Below are 18,794 nucleotides of genomic sequence, written 5' to 3' on the forward strand. Positions count from 1 at the left end.
ACACTAATGCGCCATAACGGACAGATTATTGAGCGTGTTGTGGCAAAATTCATATTTTAGTCATCTCTTGTCGGACAATCTAGTCTAAGTGAAAGCCCCCGTGGGATTTATGTTGTTATTGCTTGTCTTCACTGCATTCTGTGTGCAAAAGATACGAAAACTAAGTGGCGTCGTTGCCGCTCTAAAAGTTTCCACTCGTCCAAGAAGACTTGAAAAAATATTTTGTCCGTTTGACTGATCTGATTTGAAAAATGAGTCGCACGATTCTAAACACAACAGTGTTTGTTTCGCTTCTAAAGGACAGAAGATGTTATTAAACAAGACAAGAAGCAAGGAATTAAACAGAGACAGAATTAAATTTGGCTCCATGAGGAGAAAAGCGTACACCTGTACCCTCGTACGGTGTTCCACGCTCTTGACGAAAGATTGTACGCCTCCTCTTTTATTTGGACTTTCCCTGATTACATGGCAACAGCCGTTTCTAAAGGGACGGGGGTCGTAAACAGCCATCGCCTTTGATTACAAACAGTTCAAAGAAGAGGTCTTAAAACAGTCTAAAGAAAAGGTCGCCTGGAGGGGAGTCTGGTCCTGCTTCCTCTCCGCTTTCAGGTTCTCGGGTCAAGACAAAATCTTTCTGTGGATTGCCGCTCTAAAAGTTTCCACTCGGCCAAGAAGACTTGGAAACATATTTTGTCCGTTTGACTGATCTGATTTGAAAAATGAGTTGCACAATTCTAAACATACAGTATTTGTTTTGCTTCTAAAGGACAAAAGTATTGGTACAGCTACAGGAAGTGAAAAGTAGGTAAAATGAGTAAGGCTGTTGCCGCTCTAAAAGTTTCCACTCGTCAAGACTTCGAAACATAGTTTGTCCATTTGATTAATCTATTAAGTGCACAATTGTAAACATATTTTATTTGTTTTGCGTCTCATGGACAAAAGTATTGGGACAGCTACAGGAAGTAAAGAGTAGAAGAAATGATTGGGGCTGTTGCCGCTCTAAAAGTTTCCACTCGTCCAAGAAGACTTTGAAACATAGTTTGTCCATTTGATTAATCCGTTAAGTGCACAATTCTAAAAATATTTTAATTGTTTTGCGTCTCATGGACAAAAGTATTGGGACAGCTACAGGAAGTGAAAAGTAGGTAAAATGAGTGGGGCTGTTGCCGCTCTAAAAGTTTCCACTCGTCCAAGAAGACTTGGAAACATAGTTTGTCCATTTGATTAATCTGTTAAGTGCACAATTCTAAACATATTTTATTTGTTTTGCTTCTCATAGACAAAAGTATTGGGACAGCTACAGGAAGTAAAAAGTAGAGGAAGTAAAAAGTACAAGAAATGATTGGGGCTGTTGCCGCTCTAAAAGTTTCCACTCGTCCAAGAAGACTTGGAAACATAGTTTGTCCATTTGATTAATCTGTTAAGTGCACAATTCTAAACATATTTTATTTGTTTTGCTTCTCATAGACAAAAGTATTGGGACAGCTACAGGAAGTAAAAAGTAGAGGAAGTAAAAAGTACAAGAAATGATTGGGGCTGTTGCCGCTCTAAAAGTTTCCACTCGACCAAGAAGACTTGGAAACATAGTTTGTCCATTTGATTAATCTATTAAGTGTACAATTGTAAACATATTTTATTTGTTTTGCATCTCATGGACAAAAGTATTGGGACAGCTACAGGAAGTAAAAAGTAGAAGAAATGATTGGGGCTGTTGCCGCTCTAAAAGTTTCCACTCGTCCAAGAAGACTTCGAAACATAGTTTGTCCATTTGATTAATCTGTTAAGTGCACAATACTAAAAATATTTTATTTGTTTTGCGTCTCATAGACAAAAGTATTGGGACAGCTACAGGAAGTAAAAAGTAGGTAAAATGAGTGGGGCTGTTGCCGCTCTAAAAGTTTCCACTCGTCCAAGAAGACTTTGAAACATAGTTTGTCCATTTGATTAATCCGTTAAGTGCACAATTCTAAAAATATTTTAATTGTTTTGCGTCTCATGGACAAAAGTATTGGGACAGCTACAGGAAGTGAAAAGTAGGTAAAATGAGTAGGGCTGTTGCCGCTCTAAAAGTTTCCACTCGTCAAGACTTCGAAACATAGTTTGTCCATTTGATTAATCTATTAAGTGCACAATTGTAAACATATTTTATTTGTTTTGCGTCTCATAGACAAAAGTATTGGGACAGCTACAGGAAGTAAAGAGTAGAAGAAATGATTGGGGCTGTTGCCGCTCTAAAAGTTTCCACTCGTCCAAGAAGACTTGGAAACATAGTTTGTCCATTTGATTAATCTGTTAAGTGCACAATTCTAAACATATTTTATTTGTTTTGCTTCTCATAGACAAAAGTATTGGGACAGCTACAGGAAGTAAAAAGTAGAGGAAGTAAAAAGTACAAGAAATGATTGGGGCTGTTGCCGCTCTAAAAGTTTCCACTCGACCAAGAAGACTTGGAAACATAGTTTGTCCATTTGATTAATCTATTAAGTGTACAATTGTAAACATATTTTATTTGTTTTGCATCTCATGGACAAAAGTATTGGGACAGCTACAGGAAGTAAAAAGTAGAAGAAATGATTGGGGCTGTTGCCGCTCTAAAAGTTTCCACTCGTCTAAGAAGACTTCGAAACATAGTTTGTCCATTTGATTAATCTGTTAAGTGCACAATTCTAAACATATTTTATATGTTTTGCAGACAAAAGTATTGGGACAGCTACAGGAAGTAAATAGTAGAAGAAATGAGTGGGGCTGTTGCCACTCTAAAAGTTTCCACTCGTCCAAGAAGACTTCGAAACATAGTTTGTCCATTTGATTAATCTATTAGGTGCACAATTGTAAACATATTTTATTTGTTTTGCATCTCATATACAAAATATTGGGACAGCTACAGGAAGTAAAGAGTAGAGGAAGTAAAAAGTACAAGAAATGAGTGGGGCTGTTGCCGCGCTAAAAGTTTCCACTCGTCCAAGAAAACTTCGAAACATAGTTTGTCCATTTGATTAATCTATTAAGTGCACAATTCTAAACATATTTTATTTGTTTTGCTTCTCATGGACAAAAGTATTGGGACAGCTACAGTGTTGCCGCACTAAAAGTTTCTAAACGTATTTTGTCCATATGATTAATCTGATTTGAAAAATTAAGTGCACAATACTAAACATATTTTATTTTTTTTGCTTCTTATGAACAAAAGTATCGGGACAGCTACAGGAAGTAAAAAGTAGAAAAAATGAGCGGAGCCGTTGCCGCTCTAAAATGTTTCCCTCGTCTAAGAAGACTTTAAAACTTATTTCGTCCATTTGATTGATCTGATTTGAAAAATCAATTGCACATTTTAAAAATACCACATTTTTTTGACTTCTAATGGACAAAAGTGTTGGGACAGCTACAGGAAGTAAAAAGTAGAAACAATGAGCGGAGCCGTTGCCGCTCTAAAATGTTTCCCTCGTCTAAAAAGACTTTAAAACATATTTTGTTCATTTGATTAATCTGATTAGAAAAATTGCATTTGAAAAAAAATACAGTGTTTGTTGTGCTTCTCATGGACAAAAGTATTGGGACGGCTATAGGAAGTAAAAAGTAGAAAAAATGAGTGGAGCCGTTGCCGCTCTAAAATGTTTCCCTCGTCTAAAAAGACTGTGAAACTTATTTTGTCCATTTGATTGATCTGATTTGAAAAATCAATTGCACATTTTTTGAAATACAGCAATTGTTTGACTTCTAATGGATAAAAGTGTTGGGACAGCCACAGGAAGTAAAAAGTAGAAAAAATTAGTGGAGCTGTTGCCGCTCTAAAAGTTTTTTGAAACTTATTTTGTCCATTTGATTGATCTGATTTGAAAAATCAATTGCACATTTTTAAAAATACAGCAATTTTTTTTACTTCTAATGGACAAAAGTGTTGGGACAGCTACAGGAAGTAAAAAGTAGAAAAAATGAGCGGAGCCGTTGCCGCTCTAAAATGTTTCCCTCGTCTAAGAAGACTTTAAAACATATTTTGTCCATTTGATTAATCTGATTAGAATAATTGCATATTTAAAAAAATACAGTGTTTGTTTTGCTTCTCATGGACAAAAGTATTGGGACGGCTATAGGAAGTAAAAAGTAGAAAAAATGAGTGGAGCCGTTGCCGCTCTAAAATGTTTCCCTCGTCTAAAAAGACTGTGAAACTTATTTTGTCCATTTGATTGATCTGATTTGAAAAATCAATTGCACATTTTTTGAAATACAGCAATTGTTTGACTTCTAATGGATAAAAGTGTTGGGACAGCCACAGGAAGTAAAAAGTAGAAAAAATTAGTGGAGCTGTTGCCGCTCTAAAAGTTTTTTGAAACTTATTTTGTCCATTTGATTGATCTGATTTGAAAAATCAATTGCACATTTTTAAAAATACAGCAATTTTTTTTACTTCTAATGGACAAAAGTGTTGGGACAGCTACAGGAAGTAAAAAGTAGAAAAAATGAGCGGAGCCGTTGCCGCTCTAAAATGTTTCCCTCGTCTAAGAAGACTTTAAAACATATTTTGTCCATTTGATTAATCTGATTAGAATAATTGCATATTTAAAAAAATACAGTGTTTGTTTTGCTTCTCATGGACAAAAGTATTGGGACGGCTATAGGAAGTAAAAAGTAGAAAAAATGAGTGGAGCCGTTGCCGCTCTAAAATTTTTCCCTCGTCTAAAAAGACTGAAACTTATTTTGTCCATTTGAAACTTATTTTGTTCATTTGATTTGAAAAATCAATTGCACATTTTTAAAAAATACAGCATTTTTTTGACTTCTAATGGACAAAAGTGTTGGGACAGCTACAGGAAGTAAAAAGTAGAAACAATGAGCGGAGCCGTTGCCGCTCTAAAATGTTTCCCTCGTCTAAGAAGACTTTAAAACTTATTTCGTCCATTTGATTGATCTGATTTGAAAAATCAATTGCATATTTTTTAAAACACAGCATTTGTTTGACGTCCATTGGACAAAAGTGTTGGGACAGTTACAGGAAGTAAAAAGTAGAAAAAATGAGCGGAGCCGTTGCCGCTCTAAAATGGTTCCCTCGTCTAAAAAGACTTGGAAACATAGTTTGTCCATTTGATTAATCTGTTAAGTGCACAATTCTAAACATATTTTATTTGTTTTGCTTCTCATAGACAAAAGTATTGGGACAGCTACAGGAAGTAAAAAGTAGAGGAAGTAAAAAGTACAAGAAATGATTGGGGCTGTTGCCGCTCTAAAAGTTTCCACTCGTCCAAGAAGACTTGGAAACATAGTTTGTCCATTTGATTAATCTGTTAAGTGCACAATTCTAAACATATTTTATTTGTTTTGCTTCTCATAGACAAAAGTATTGGGACAGCTACAGGAAGTAAAAAGTAGAGGAAGTAAAAAGTAGAAGAAATGATTGGGGCTGTTGCCGCTCTAAAAGTTTCCACTCGTCCAAGAAGACTTCGAAACATAGTTTGTCCATTTGATTAATCTGTTAAGTGCACAATACTAAAAATATTTTATTTGTTTTGCGTCTCATAGACAAAAGTATTGGGACAGCTACAGGAAGTAAAAAGTAGGTAAAATGAGTGGGGCTGTTGCCGCTCTAAAAGTTTCCACTCGTCCAAGAAGACTTTGAAACATAGTTTGTCCATTTGATTAATCCGTTAAGTGCACAATTCTAAAAATATTTTAATTGTTTTGCGTCTCATGGACAAAAGTATTGGGACAGCTACAGGAAGTGAAAAGTAGGTAAAATGAGTAGGGCTGTTGCCGCTCTAAAAGTTTCCACTCGTCAAGACTTCGAAACATAGTTTGTCCATTTGATTAATCTATTAAGTGCACAATTGTAAACATATTTTATTTGTTTTGCGTCTCATAGACAAAAGTATTGGGACAGCTACAGGAAGTAAAGAGTAGAAGAAATGATTGGGGCTGTTGCCGCTCTAAAAGTTTCCACTCGTCCAAGAAGACTTGGAAACATAGTTTGTCCATTTGATTAATCTGTTAAGTGCACAATTCTAAACATATTTTATTTGTTTTGCTTCTCATAGACAAAAGTATTGGGACAGCTACAGGAAGTAAAAAGTAGAGGAAGTAAAAAGTACAAGAAATGATTGGGGCTGTTGCCGCTCTAAAAGTTTCCACTCGACCAAGAAGACTTGGAAACATAGTTTGTCCATTTGATTAATCTATTAAGTGTACAATTGTAAACATATTTTATTTGTTTTGCATCTCATGGACAAAAGTATTGGGACAGCTACAGGAAGTAAAAAGTAGAAGAAATGATTGGGGCTGTTGCCGCTCTAAAAGTTTCCACTCGTCTAAGAAGACTTCGAAACATAGTTTGTCCATTTGATTAATCTGTTAAGTGCACAATTCTAAACATATTTTATATGTTTTGCAGACAAAAGTATTGGGACAGCTACAGGAAGTAAATAGTAGAAGAAATGAGTGGGGCTGTTGCCACTCTAAAAGTTTCCACTCGTCCAAGAAGACTTCGAAACATAGTTTGTCCATTTGATTAATCTATTAGGTGCACAATTGTAAACATATTTTATTTGTTTTGCATCTCATATACAAAATATTGGGACAGCTACAGGAAGTAAAGAGTAGAGGAAGTAAAAAGTACAAGAAATGAGTGGGGCTGTTGCCGCGCTAAAAGTTTCCACTCGTCCAAGAAAACTTCGAAACATAGTTTGTCCATTTGATTAATCTATTAAGTGCACAATTCTAAACATATTTTATTTGTTTTGCTTCTCATGGACAAAAGTATTGGGACAGCTACAGTGTTGCCGCACTAAAAGTTTCTAAACGTATTTTGTCCATATGATTAATCTGATTTGAAAAATTAAGTGCACAATACTAAACATATTTTATTTTTTTTGCTTCTTATGAACAAAAGTATCGGGACAGCTACAGGAAGTAAAAAGTAGAAAAAATGAGCGGAGCCGTTGCCGCTCTAAAATGTTTCCCTCGTCTAAGAAGACTTTAAAACTTATTTCGTCCATTTGATTGATCTGATTTGAAAAATCAATTGCACATTTTAAAAATACCACATTTTTTTGACTTCTAATGGACAAAAGTGTTGGGACAGCTACAGGAAGTAAAAAGTAGAAACAATGAGCGGAGCCGTTGCCGCTCTAAAATGTTTCCCTCGTCTAAAAAGACTTTAAAACATATTTTGTTCATTTGATTAATCTGATTAGAAAAATTGCATTTGAAAAAAAATACAGTGTTTGTTGTGCTTCTCATGGACAAAAGTATTGGGCGGCTATAGGAAGTAAAAAGTAGAAAAAATGAGTGGAGCCGTTGCCGCTCTAAAATGTTTCCCTCGTCTAAAAAGACTGTGAAACTTATTTTGTCCATTTGATTGATCTGATTTGAAAAATCAATTGCACATTTTTTGAAATACAGCAATTGTTTGACTTCTAATGGATAAAAGTGTTGGGACAGCCACAGGAAGTAAAAAGTAGAAAAAATTAGTGGAGCTGTTGCCGCTCTAAAAGTTTTTTGAAACTTATTTTGTCCATTTGATTGATCTGATTTGAAAAATCAATTGCACATTTTTAAAAATACAGCAATTTTTTTTACTTCTAATGGACAAAAGTGTTGGGACAGCTACAGGAAGTAAAAAGTAGAAAAAATGAGCGGAGCCGTTGCCGCTCTAAAATGTTTCCCTCGTCTAAGAAGACTTTAAAACATATTTTGTCCATTTGATTAATCTGATTAGAATAATTGCATATTTAAAAAAATACAGTGTTTGTTTTGCTTCTCATGGACAAAAGTATTGGGACGGCTATAGGAAGTAAAAAGTAGAAAAAATGAGTGGAGCCGTTGCCGCTCTAAAATTTTTCCCTCGTCTAAAAAGACTGAAACTTATTTTGTCCATTTGAAACTTATTTTGTTCATTTGATTTGAAAAATCAATTGCACATTTTTAAAAAATACAGCATTTTTTTGACTTCTAATGGACAAAAGTGTTGGGACAGCTACAGGAAGTAAAAAGTAGAAACAATGAGCGGAGCCGTTGCCGCTCTAAAATGTTTCCCTCGTCTAAGAAGACTTTAAAACTTATTTCGTCCATTTGATTGATCTGATTTGAAAAATCAATTGCATATTTTTTAAAATACAGCATTTGTTTGACGTCCATTGGACAAAAGTGTTGGGACAGTTACAGGAAGTAAAAAGTAGAAAAAATGAGCGGAGCCGTTGCCGCTCTAAAATGGTTCCCTCGTCTAAAAAGACTTGGAAACATAGTTTGTCCATTTGATTAATCTGTTAAGTGCACAATTCTAAACATATTTTATTTGTTTTGCTTCTCATAGACAAAAGTATTGGGACAGCTACAGGAAGTAAAAAGTAGAGGAAGTAAAAAGTACAAGAAATGATTGGGGCTGTTGCCGCTCTAAAAGTTTCCACTCGTCCAAGAAGACTTGGAAACATAGTTTGTCCATTTGATTAATCTGTTAAGTGCACAATTCTAAACATATTTTATTTGTTTTGCTTCTCATAGACAAAAGTATTGGGACAGCTACAGGAAGTAAAAAGTAGAGGAAGTAAAAAGTAGAAGAAATGATTGGGGCTGTTGCCGCTCTAAAAGTTTCCACTCGTCCAAGAAGACTTCGAAACATAGTTTGTCCATTTGATTAATCTGTTAAGTGCACAATACTAAAAATATTTTATTTGTTTTGCGTCTCATAGACAAAAGTATTGGGACAGCTACAGGAAGTAAAAAGTAGGTAAAATGAGTGGGGCTGTTGCCGCTCTAAAAGTTTCCACTCGTCCAAGAAGACTTTGAAACATAGTTTGTCCATTTGATTAATCCGTTAAGTGCACAATTCTAAAAATATTTTAATTGTTTTGCGTCTCATGGACAAAAGTATTGGGACAGCTACAGGAAGTGAAAAGTAGGTAAAATGAGTAGGGCTGTTGCCGCTCTAAAAGTTTCCACTCGTCAAGACTTCGAAACATAGTTTGTCCATTTGATTAATCTATTAAGTGCACAATTGTAAACATATTTTATTTGTTTTGCGTCTCATAGACAAAAGTATTGGGACAGCTACAGGAAGTAAAGAGTAGAAGAAATGATTGGGGCTGTTGCCGCTCTAAAAGTTTCCACTCGTCCAAGAAGACTTGGAAACATAGTTTGTCCATTTGATTAATCTGTTAAGTGCACAATTCTAAACATATTTTATTTGTTTTGCTTCTCATAGACAAAAGTATTGGGACAGCTACAGGAAGTAAAAAGTAGAGGAAGTAAAAAGTACAAGAAATGATTGGGGCTGTTGCCGCTCTAAAAGTTTCCACTCGACCAAGAAGACTTGGAAACATAGTTTGTCCATTTGATTAATCTATTAAGTGTACAATTGTAAACATATTTTATTTGTTTTGCATCTCATGGACAAAAGTATTGGGACAGCTACAGGAAGTAAAAAGTAGAAGAAATGATTGGGGCTGTTGCCGCTCTAAAAGTTTCCACTCGTCTAAGAAGACTTCGAAACATAGTTTGTCCATTTGATTAATCTGTTAAGTGCACAATTCTAAACATATTTTATATGTTTTGCAGACAAAAGTATTGGGACAGCTACAGGAAGTAAATAGTAGAAGAAATGAGTGGGGCTGTTGCCACTCTAAAAGTTTCCACTCGTCCAAGAAGACTTCGAAACATAGTTTGTCCATTTGATTAATCTATTAGGTGCACAATTGTAAACATATTTTATTTGTTTTGCATCTCATATACAAAATATTGGGACAGCTACAGGAAGTAAAGAGTAGAGGAAGTAAAAAGTACAAGAAATGAGTGGGGCTGTTGCCGCGCTAAAAGTTTCCACTCGTCCAAGAAAACTTCGAAACATAGTTTGTCCATTTGATTAATCTATTAAGTGCACAATTCTAAACATATTTTATTTGTTTTGCTTCTCATGGACAAAAGTATTGGGACAGCTACAGTGTTGCCACGCTAAAAGTTTCTAAACGTATTTTGTCCATATGATTAATCTGATTTGAAAAATTAAGTGCACAATACTAAACATATTTTATTTCTTTTTACTTCTTATGAACAAAAGTGTTGGGACAGCTACAGGAAGTAAAAAGTAGAAAAAATGAGCGTAGCCGTTGCCGCTCTAAAATGTTTCCCTCGTCTAAGAAGACTTTAAAACTTATTTCGTCCATTTGATTGATCTGATTTGAAAAATCAATTGCACATTTTAAAAATACTGCATTTTTTTTTACTTCTAATGGACAAAAGTGTTGGGACAGTTACAAGAAGTAAAACGTAGAAAAAATGAGTGGAGCCGTTGCCGCTCTAAAATGTTTCTCTCGTCTAAAAAGACTTTGAAACTAATTTTGTCCATTTGAAACGTATTTTGTTCATTTGATTTGAAAAATCAATTGCACATTTTTTAAAAATACAGCAATTTTTTTGACTTCTAATGGACAAAAGTGTTGGGACAGCTACAGGAAGTAAAAAGTAGAAACAATGAGCGGAGCCGTTGCCGCTCTAAAATGTTTCCCTCGTCTAAAAAGACTTTAAAACATATTTTGTCCATTTGATTAATCTGATTAGAAAAATTGCATTTTAAAAAAAAAATACAGTGTTTGTTGTGCTTCTCATGGACAAAAGTATTGGGATGGCTATAGGAAGTAAAAAGTAGAAAAAATCAGTGGAGCCGTTGCCGCTCTAAAATGTTTCCCTCGTCTAAAAAGACTTTGAAACTTATTTTGTCCATTTGATTGATCTGATTTGAAAAATCAATTGCACATTTTTTTAAAATACAGCAATTTTTTGACTTCTAATGGACAAAAGTGTTGGGACAGCTACAGGAAGTAAAAAGTAGAAACAATGAGCGGAGCCGTTGCCGCTCTAAAATGTTTCCCTCGTCTAAGAAGACTTTAAAACATATTTTGTCCATTTGGTTAATCTGATTAGAAAAATTGCATATTTAAAAAAATACAGTGTTTGTTTTGCTTCTCATGGACAAAAGTATTGGGACGGCTATAGGAAGTAAAACGTAGAAAAAATTAGTGGAGCCGTTGCCGCTCTAAAATGTTTCCCTCGTCTAAAAAGACTGAAACTTATTTTGTCCATTTGAAACTTATTTTGTTCATTTGATTGGAAAAATCAATTGCATATTTTTTAAAAATACAGCATTTTTTTGACTTCTAATGGACAAAAGTGTTGGGACAGCTACAGGAAGTAAAAAGTCGAAAAAATGAGCGGAGCCGTTGCCGCTCTAAAATGTTTCCCTCGTCTAAGAAGACTTTAAAACTTATTTCGTCCATTTGATTGATCTGATTTGAAAAATCAATTGCACATTTTAAAAATACTGCATTTTTTTTTGACTTCTAATGGACAAAAGTGTTGGGACAGTTACAGGAAGTAAAACGTAGAAAAAATGAGTGGAGCCGTTGCCGCTCTAAAATGTTTCCCTCGTCTAAGAAGACTTTGAAACTAATTTTGTCCATTTGAAACTAATTTTGTTCATTTGATTTGAAAAATCAATTGCACATTTTTAAAAAATACAGCATTTTTTTGACTTCTAATGGACAAAAGTGTTGGGACAGCTACAGGAAGTAAAAAGTAGAAAAAATGAGTGGAGCTGTTGCCGCTCTAAAAGTTTTTCCCTCGTCTAAAAAGACTTTGAAACTTATTTTGTCCATTTGATTGATCTGATTTGAAAAATCAATTGCACATTTTTAAAAAATACAGCATTTTTTTGACTTCTAATGGACAAAAGTGTTGGGACAGCTACAGGAAGTAAAAAGTAGAAAAAATGAGCGGAGCCGTTGCCGCTCTAAAATGTTTCCCTCGTCTAAGAAGACTTTAAAACATATTTTGTCCATTTGATTAATCTGATTAGAATAATTGCATATTTAAAAAAATACAGTGTTTGTTTTGCTTCTCATGGACAAAAGTATTGGGACGGCTATAGGAAGTAAAAAGTAGAAAAAATGAGTGGAGCCGTTGCCACTCTAAAATGTTTCCCTCGTCTAAAAAGACTGAAACTTATTTTGTTCATTTGATGGGAAAAATCAATTGCACATTTTTTAAAAATACAGCATTTTTTTTACTTCTAATGGACAAAAGTGTTGGGACAGCTACAGGAAGTAAAAAGTCGAAAAAATGAGCGGAGCCGTTGCCGCTCTAAAATGTTTCCCTCGTCTAAGAAGACTTTAAAACTTATTTCGTCCATTTGATTGATCTGATTTGAAAAATCAATTGCATATTTTTTAAAACACAGCATTTGTTTGACGTCCATTGGACAAAAGTGTTGGGACAGTTACAGGAAGTAAAAAGTAGAAAAAATGAGCGGAGCCGTTGCCGCTCTAAAATGGTTCCCTCGTCTAAAAAGACTTTGAAACTTATTTTGTCCATTTGATTGATCTGATTTGAAAAATTAATTGCACAATTCTAAACATACAGTATCTGTTTTGCTTCTCATGAACAAAAGTATTGGGACATCAACAGGAAGTAAAAAGTAGAAAAAATTAGCGGAGCCGTTGCCGCTCTAAAATATTTCCCTCGTCCAAGAAGACTTTAAAACATATTTTGTACATTTGATTAATCTGATTAGAAAAATTAATTGCACATTTAAAAAAATACAGTATTTGTTTTGCTTCTCGTGGACAAAAGTATTGGGACGGCTACAAGAAGTGAAAAGAAAATGAGTGAAGCTGTAAAAGTTTGCAGTCGCCCTAAGAAGACTTTGAAACATATTTTGTACATTTTGATGAGTGATGTTGCATAAATTGAAGCGTGCAATCATCCGACATATCTCGCTAAGCTTTTGATTGACCCACGGACTGACAAAGAGTCGTGTCTGCAGACTTAGCGTCGGCTTGTGTGGATGAAAACAAACGAGTGTATCACAGTAATGATTCATGTGGATCATATTGTGTGGCTCTTACAGCTATTAATACAAAGTGACCCAGCACAGAAACACGCCACGCTGTCCCAAAAACTAGAAGAAGAAAAAAAAGAAGAAAGCCTGGAAGCGTCACTGAGTGCATCGCTGAGTGACTCTCCCTGCCAGGCCCAGCAGGCTTTGGCGGCCTCGTTAACGACTCTATCAAGATGGCTGATAATTAGCAGGCTACAGGCCAGTGGACAGGAGACACGCACAACACAACACAACACAACACAACACAACATGCATTGTGATGGCTGGACCATCACTTAGGGGCGAAAAAGTCATTTTTCATCCTCCACGGGACACTTCATTAGGTACACCTAACCCATCATTGCAGAGACAATAAGGATCACTTTTCATCGACATTGTCAGAGAGGTGTTTACAAATGTTTGTCGTTGACATTTTACACAAAATTAATGTAGTTTTAGAATGGTAAAACTTTTTTTTAAACTAAGGAAAAAATTAATAACCTCAAAAAAATAAAAATAAAACAACTAATATTTATTATCTTAAAACATTTTTTTTTTTTTTACAATTATTAGCATATGCTTGTTGTTGACATTTTTCCATTATTGTACTTTTTCTGTTATTAATTTAATACATTTTGTATTTTTGAGGCGCTGATCTAATTAATAAACCTGAAACATTAATGACGGTCTCTAATATTTTGGTGATTATATATCAGGCAAAGTAATAGTTGTTTTAAACCAATTATTCTATTGGGATTTTTTAATAAAGAAAAAAATGCGTATTTTCTAAAAATAAAAAAAAAAAACTATTGGGTGTAATTATCAATACATTTGCTGTATTTTATATAAGCATTTTGAGGCAACAATCGAATGAACCCAGCGATAATAATAATATTAAACATTGTTTACAATTTTTTTATTAGGTTACATAATACAGGCCAACTATCATAAAATATTATATTGTTTTTAAAATTAAAGAAAGAAAATACAGATTTTATGGTAATAAACAAACACAAAAAAATGGTGTCTAATTATTACTATATTTATTCAATGTATTTGTTATATTTTTTTAGGTCTACTAATCTAATAAACCACACAGTCTATTTAATAATACACCCAATACTAAAGATAACAATAACAATAATTGTAAAAATGGAGGTAGCAGAGACATGGCGTAGACGACCCAGTAGAACAACAAAGGACTGAACAGAATTGCATAATAAAGATAATAATAATGATAATAATAACATTAATAAACATTTTGTTTCCAATATGTTGGTGACCAAATTAGGCTACATTACACAGGCAAATGATTAGTTGTTCAAATCATATTGTTTTTAAAAAAAATAAAGAGAAAAATACATCATTGATGACAAACACAAAGAACAAAAATATTGGGCTTCATTTTGTGAGTTATAATTATCTACTAAACCATAAGGTTAATTGATTAATAAACTTATGATGAAATGTTGGCTACAATATTTTGGTGACCATATTGAGCTACGTAATACAGGCCAAATATTATAAAATATTCGATTGTTTTTAGAAAAAAAGAAAGAAACACATTTTATAGCAATAAAGAAAAGCAAAAAATGGATTTCATTATTATTTTGATATTTATTCCAGTTATTTGTTATATTTTTATTTGTATATATTTTTTTAGGTGTAGTAATCTAATAAACCATGCAGTCTATTTAATAATACACTCAATTATAATATCAATAATTTTAATAATAATAATAATAAACATTTGGTTTCCAATATGTTGGTGACCACATTAGGCTACATAACACAGGTCAAATTAAATAATCCATTGTTTTTTGTTTTTTTATAAATACATAATATTACATATTTAATGGAAATAAACAAAAATTAAAAATGGGTGTTATTATTATTATATTTATTTGTAATATATATATATATATATATATATATATATATATATATATATATATATATATATATATATATATATATATATATATATATATATATATATATATATATATATATACATACATATATATATATATATACATATATATATATATATATATATACATATATATATACATATATATATATATATATATATATATATATATACATATATATATATATATATATACACATGTATATATATATATATATATATATATATATATATATATATATATATATATATATATATATATATATATATATATATATATATATATATATATATATATATATATATATATATATATATATATATATATATATATATTTTTAGGTCCAACCACCATGCAGTTTTTAAAAAAAATAATACACCCAATGATAATCTTAATAATAATAATACACATTTTGTATTCCAATGTGTTGGTGACCACATTAGGCTATATAACACAGGCAAATTAATATAAGATATTCTGTTGTTTTTAGAAATAAAGAAAGAAAAGTACATATTTTATGGCAATAAAAATAAGAAAAAAAGAATCTAATTATTATATTTATTCAATTTATTTGTTGAAAAATGTATTTATAATTTTTTTTAGGTTTAGTAATCTAATGAACTATGCAGTTTATTTAATAATACACCCAATTCTAACAACATTAATAATCATTTGGTTTCCAATGTGTTGGTGACCACAATATGCTATATTACATAGGAAAAATATCATAACATATTTTATTGTTTCTAAGCAATAAAGAAATAAAAATACATATTTTATGGCAATAAATAACAAAAAGAGTCTGATTAGTATAATTTTTTAGCAATTTAATTTTTACTTTTCATTTAATTTATTTTTTAGGTCTATTATTCCAATAAACCATGGAGTTTATTTAATAATACACTTAATAATAATAATAATAATAATAATAATAATAATAATAATAATAAACATTTGGTTTCCAATATGTTGGTGACCATAGGCTACACAACACAGGTATAATATTAGTTGTTTAAAACAAAACATTCCATTGTTTAAAAATAAAATAAAAAAATAGACAGAAAAAAACTTTATTTAACACAAACACAAAGAAAAAAATGGATTTAAATATTTACAGTATACTTCATTGCAGGACTGGGCAAATATTTTCACTCAGGGGCCACATTGAGAGAAAAAAATGTGTCTGAGGGGTCAATGTGTATGTGTGTATAAATGATATATACACATTTAGCTGTAATAAATCTGCTGTACAGTATGTGGGTTTGGGTCCTTTTTTTTTTCAAAAACACTAATACCGAAAGTCACAATGTCCGATAGAGTTCTAAAAAACAGACCACCTCCAAAAAAACGGAATAGAATTTTACAGGTTTTTACTCAATGGGACACCCAAAATGCACATTAAAATAAAGAAAGTGGGACTTACAATATTAACTACGAACAATAAAAGACTGAATATTAACAACAATATTAGCTATGAATAATAAAAGACTGAATATTAACAACACTATTAATTATGAACAATAAAAGACTGAATATTAACAACAATATTAACTATGAACAATAAAAGACTGAATATTAACAACATATGGAAATATTTTACTTCTCAGACCAGCTCCTCCATAGACATATTTTACCATCAAGCAAAACACAACAAAAATGTAACAAACCGCAAAATATGAATGCAAAAGGTAATAAACACCTACAATATGATATATTGTCACTATTTTGCAGACATTTGTTGTAAAAATTTGCTTCCTTGTGTTCTGAGTTATGAAAAGCTAATATACCATGCAGTTAATTAATAAAGTATTTTTATGACCATATTGAGTGAGATGAGAGCAAAAATGGAATGAATAGTATAGTAACAGTAAGATACGGTGCAGTTGTACACATTTATTAACACTTAACGTGTTGGCAGGTAGAGTTTTTGCATAATAAAATGTACATTGGTACATGGAAATGTCATTTATGTGAGATACCCAAATGTCTATTGAATAAATGCATGCAAATGTAAAGTCATTCATTTTAATACGACTCTAATGCAGAGGCGTTTTCATTGAGAGCCACATCGCGGTTATATTTGGCCCCAGAGGGCCGCGCTTCTAACAGTGAATACTATTATTACACCATTTTTTTAATGCATTTTTTTGATAGATTTTTTAAAAACTAAAATGTAAAGTTGCAATAATTTCACCTCAAAATGTAGTGTATATTACTGTAAATACTGCTGTTTTTATTGTAAAACAAAGGCAGCTCAGTTGCCAGAATTTTACTGTAAAATGTACTTTTTTTTTTTTTTACTATAAATTAAAAAAAATGCAATTTTACAGTAAAATTTTGGCACCTGAGCTGCCAGATTTTTTTTTAATTTATTTTTTTTACTGCAAATCAACAACTGTAGATTTTTTTTTAGTGTAAATGCCAAAATGACACCACAGTTTATTATAGTAACAAAAGTACAGTTGTTTTCATTAAGAGAAAAATGCTGTAAAAAACACAGTAAATTTCACAGTTTTACCATGACATCTATTGCTACTTTTACATTGCACAATTTGATGGATAACTTGCTTCGAAATCATTATTATTCGTATTTATTTCTATTTAAAAAAATGGTTTGAATGATTGATAATCTATTTTTGCACAATTAGACAATATTTAAGTTAACATAATTTGCGATTACATGGAGTACATTTTTTTGTTGTTGCCCAAAATAGATATAAATAATACATTTAGCAAGGAAAGTTACGGTACTTTATTGATACAGATTATTCCCAGGCTTTCGAGGGCCAAATAAAATGAAGTGGCGGGCCACATCCGGCCCCCGGGCCTTGAGTTTGACACCTGTGGTCTAATAAGTGCCCTTAAAAGCCTGACATTGGACAAACGAGCGATATCGACGAGTAAAAATGTGGTTAAAAGTGGAAGCAATGAGCACAAAACAAGTGTACAATATGTACTGATGAATAAAAAAAGGTGACCAAAAGACGCTCGTCAAGCAGATCGACAAAGATAATTACATCATCACATCCCAGCATCCTCCATCACTGTGTGGTTGCTCGGCGACAACAGCGGCGAGGATGAAGAGGAGACCACAAAAACAACACAAAAAAAAAACAAAAGGATGAGAAAAGATGTCTTCTTACCTTCCAAGAGTCATTGACGGAGGCAGGAATCAACAGTTGACAGCACAGACACGACGGCGGCCGCCTTCAGTCCACTCCTGCCCGCTTCGGTTCTGATCCGTGATGCTGCTCTCCCAGGAGGAGGAGGAGGGAGGGGTGACATTTGGTGAGAGCGGGGGGGAAGACTCCGGTGACGTCACAGGAACACGTGGTCGTCTCATCAGCACCCCGACCGACTGAAGCAAGGCCGGAAGTGAGGGCGTGACGGTTCGTCTCTTAAGAGGTCCTGGATGAAGAGAGAGGGGGGCGGGGGGTAATTTGGCTGAAGTCCAGCCGTCTACAGCGCCTCATTATCGGCCAGGGAAAAAGCCACGTCGCCCCGGTTTAGTCGGTTCTTGAATGCAGTTCTAAATGCCGCCGCTAGATGCCGCCAGAGACCACCACTGCCTTTACATTGTTAATGCTCACAATAATATGTTTATTTTTATGAATTGCACTGAGAGATGTCTCTAATATCCCGACACAATAATACAAATATATATGTTTTATTTTAAATTAAAAAAAACAATCACTAGTATCAGTCATCCGATAAAATGTAGCTCATCTAATTTGTACAAATATTACTCGATTGGTGGAAGTTATACCCAAATATTGACCATAATATTTGGGGGGGATTTGGTTGAACTCCAGCCGCCTACAGCGCCTCATTATCGGCAAGGGAAGTAGCCACGTCGCCCCGGTTCAGTCGGTTCTTGGAGTGCAGTTCTAAATCCTACCGCTAGATGCCACCAGAGGCCGCCACTGCAGACAAGACGGGATGCCTTTACATTGTCAATAATGCTCACAATAATGTTTATTTTTATGAACTGCACTGAACTGTCTTTA

General features: G+C 33.2%; 1 protein-coding gene across 1 annotated transcript in view; it reads right to left on the minus strand.

Moving 5' to 3' along the window:
- LOC133633508 (monocyte to macrophage differentiation factor 2-like) overlaps window positions 1-18,046 on the minus strand; it is a 33,114-nt gene extending 15,068 nt beyond the window's left edge. The window contains exon 1 of the mRNA XM_062026050.1: window positions 17,931-18,046. Within this exon, the coding sequence (XP_061882034.1) occupies window positions 17,931-17,944 (14 nt within the window). The 5' untranslated portion in view covers window positions 17,945-18,046. The remainder of the gene's footprint in view (window positions 1-17,930) is intronic.
- Window positions 18,047-18,794: the final 748 nt, after the last annotated feature.

Source organism: Entelurus aequoreus, linkage group LG18 (assembly GCF_033978785.1).
Source record: "Entelurus aequoreus isolate RoL-2023_Sb linkage group LG18, RoL_Eaeq_v1.1, whole genome shotgun sequence".
Taxonomy (NCBI): domain Eukaryota; kingdom Metazoa; phylum Chordata; class Actinopteri; order Syngnathiformes; family Syngnathidae; genus Entelurus; species Entelurus aequoreus.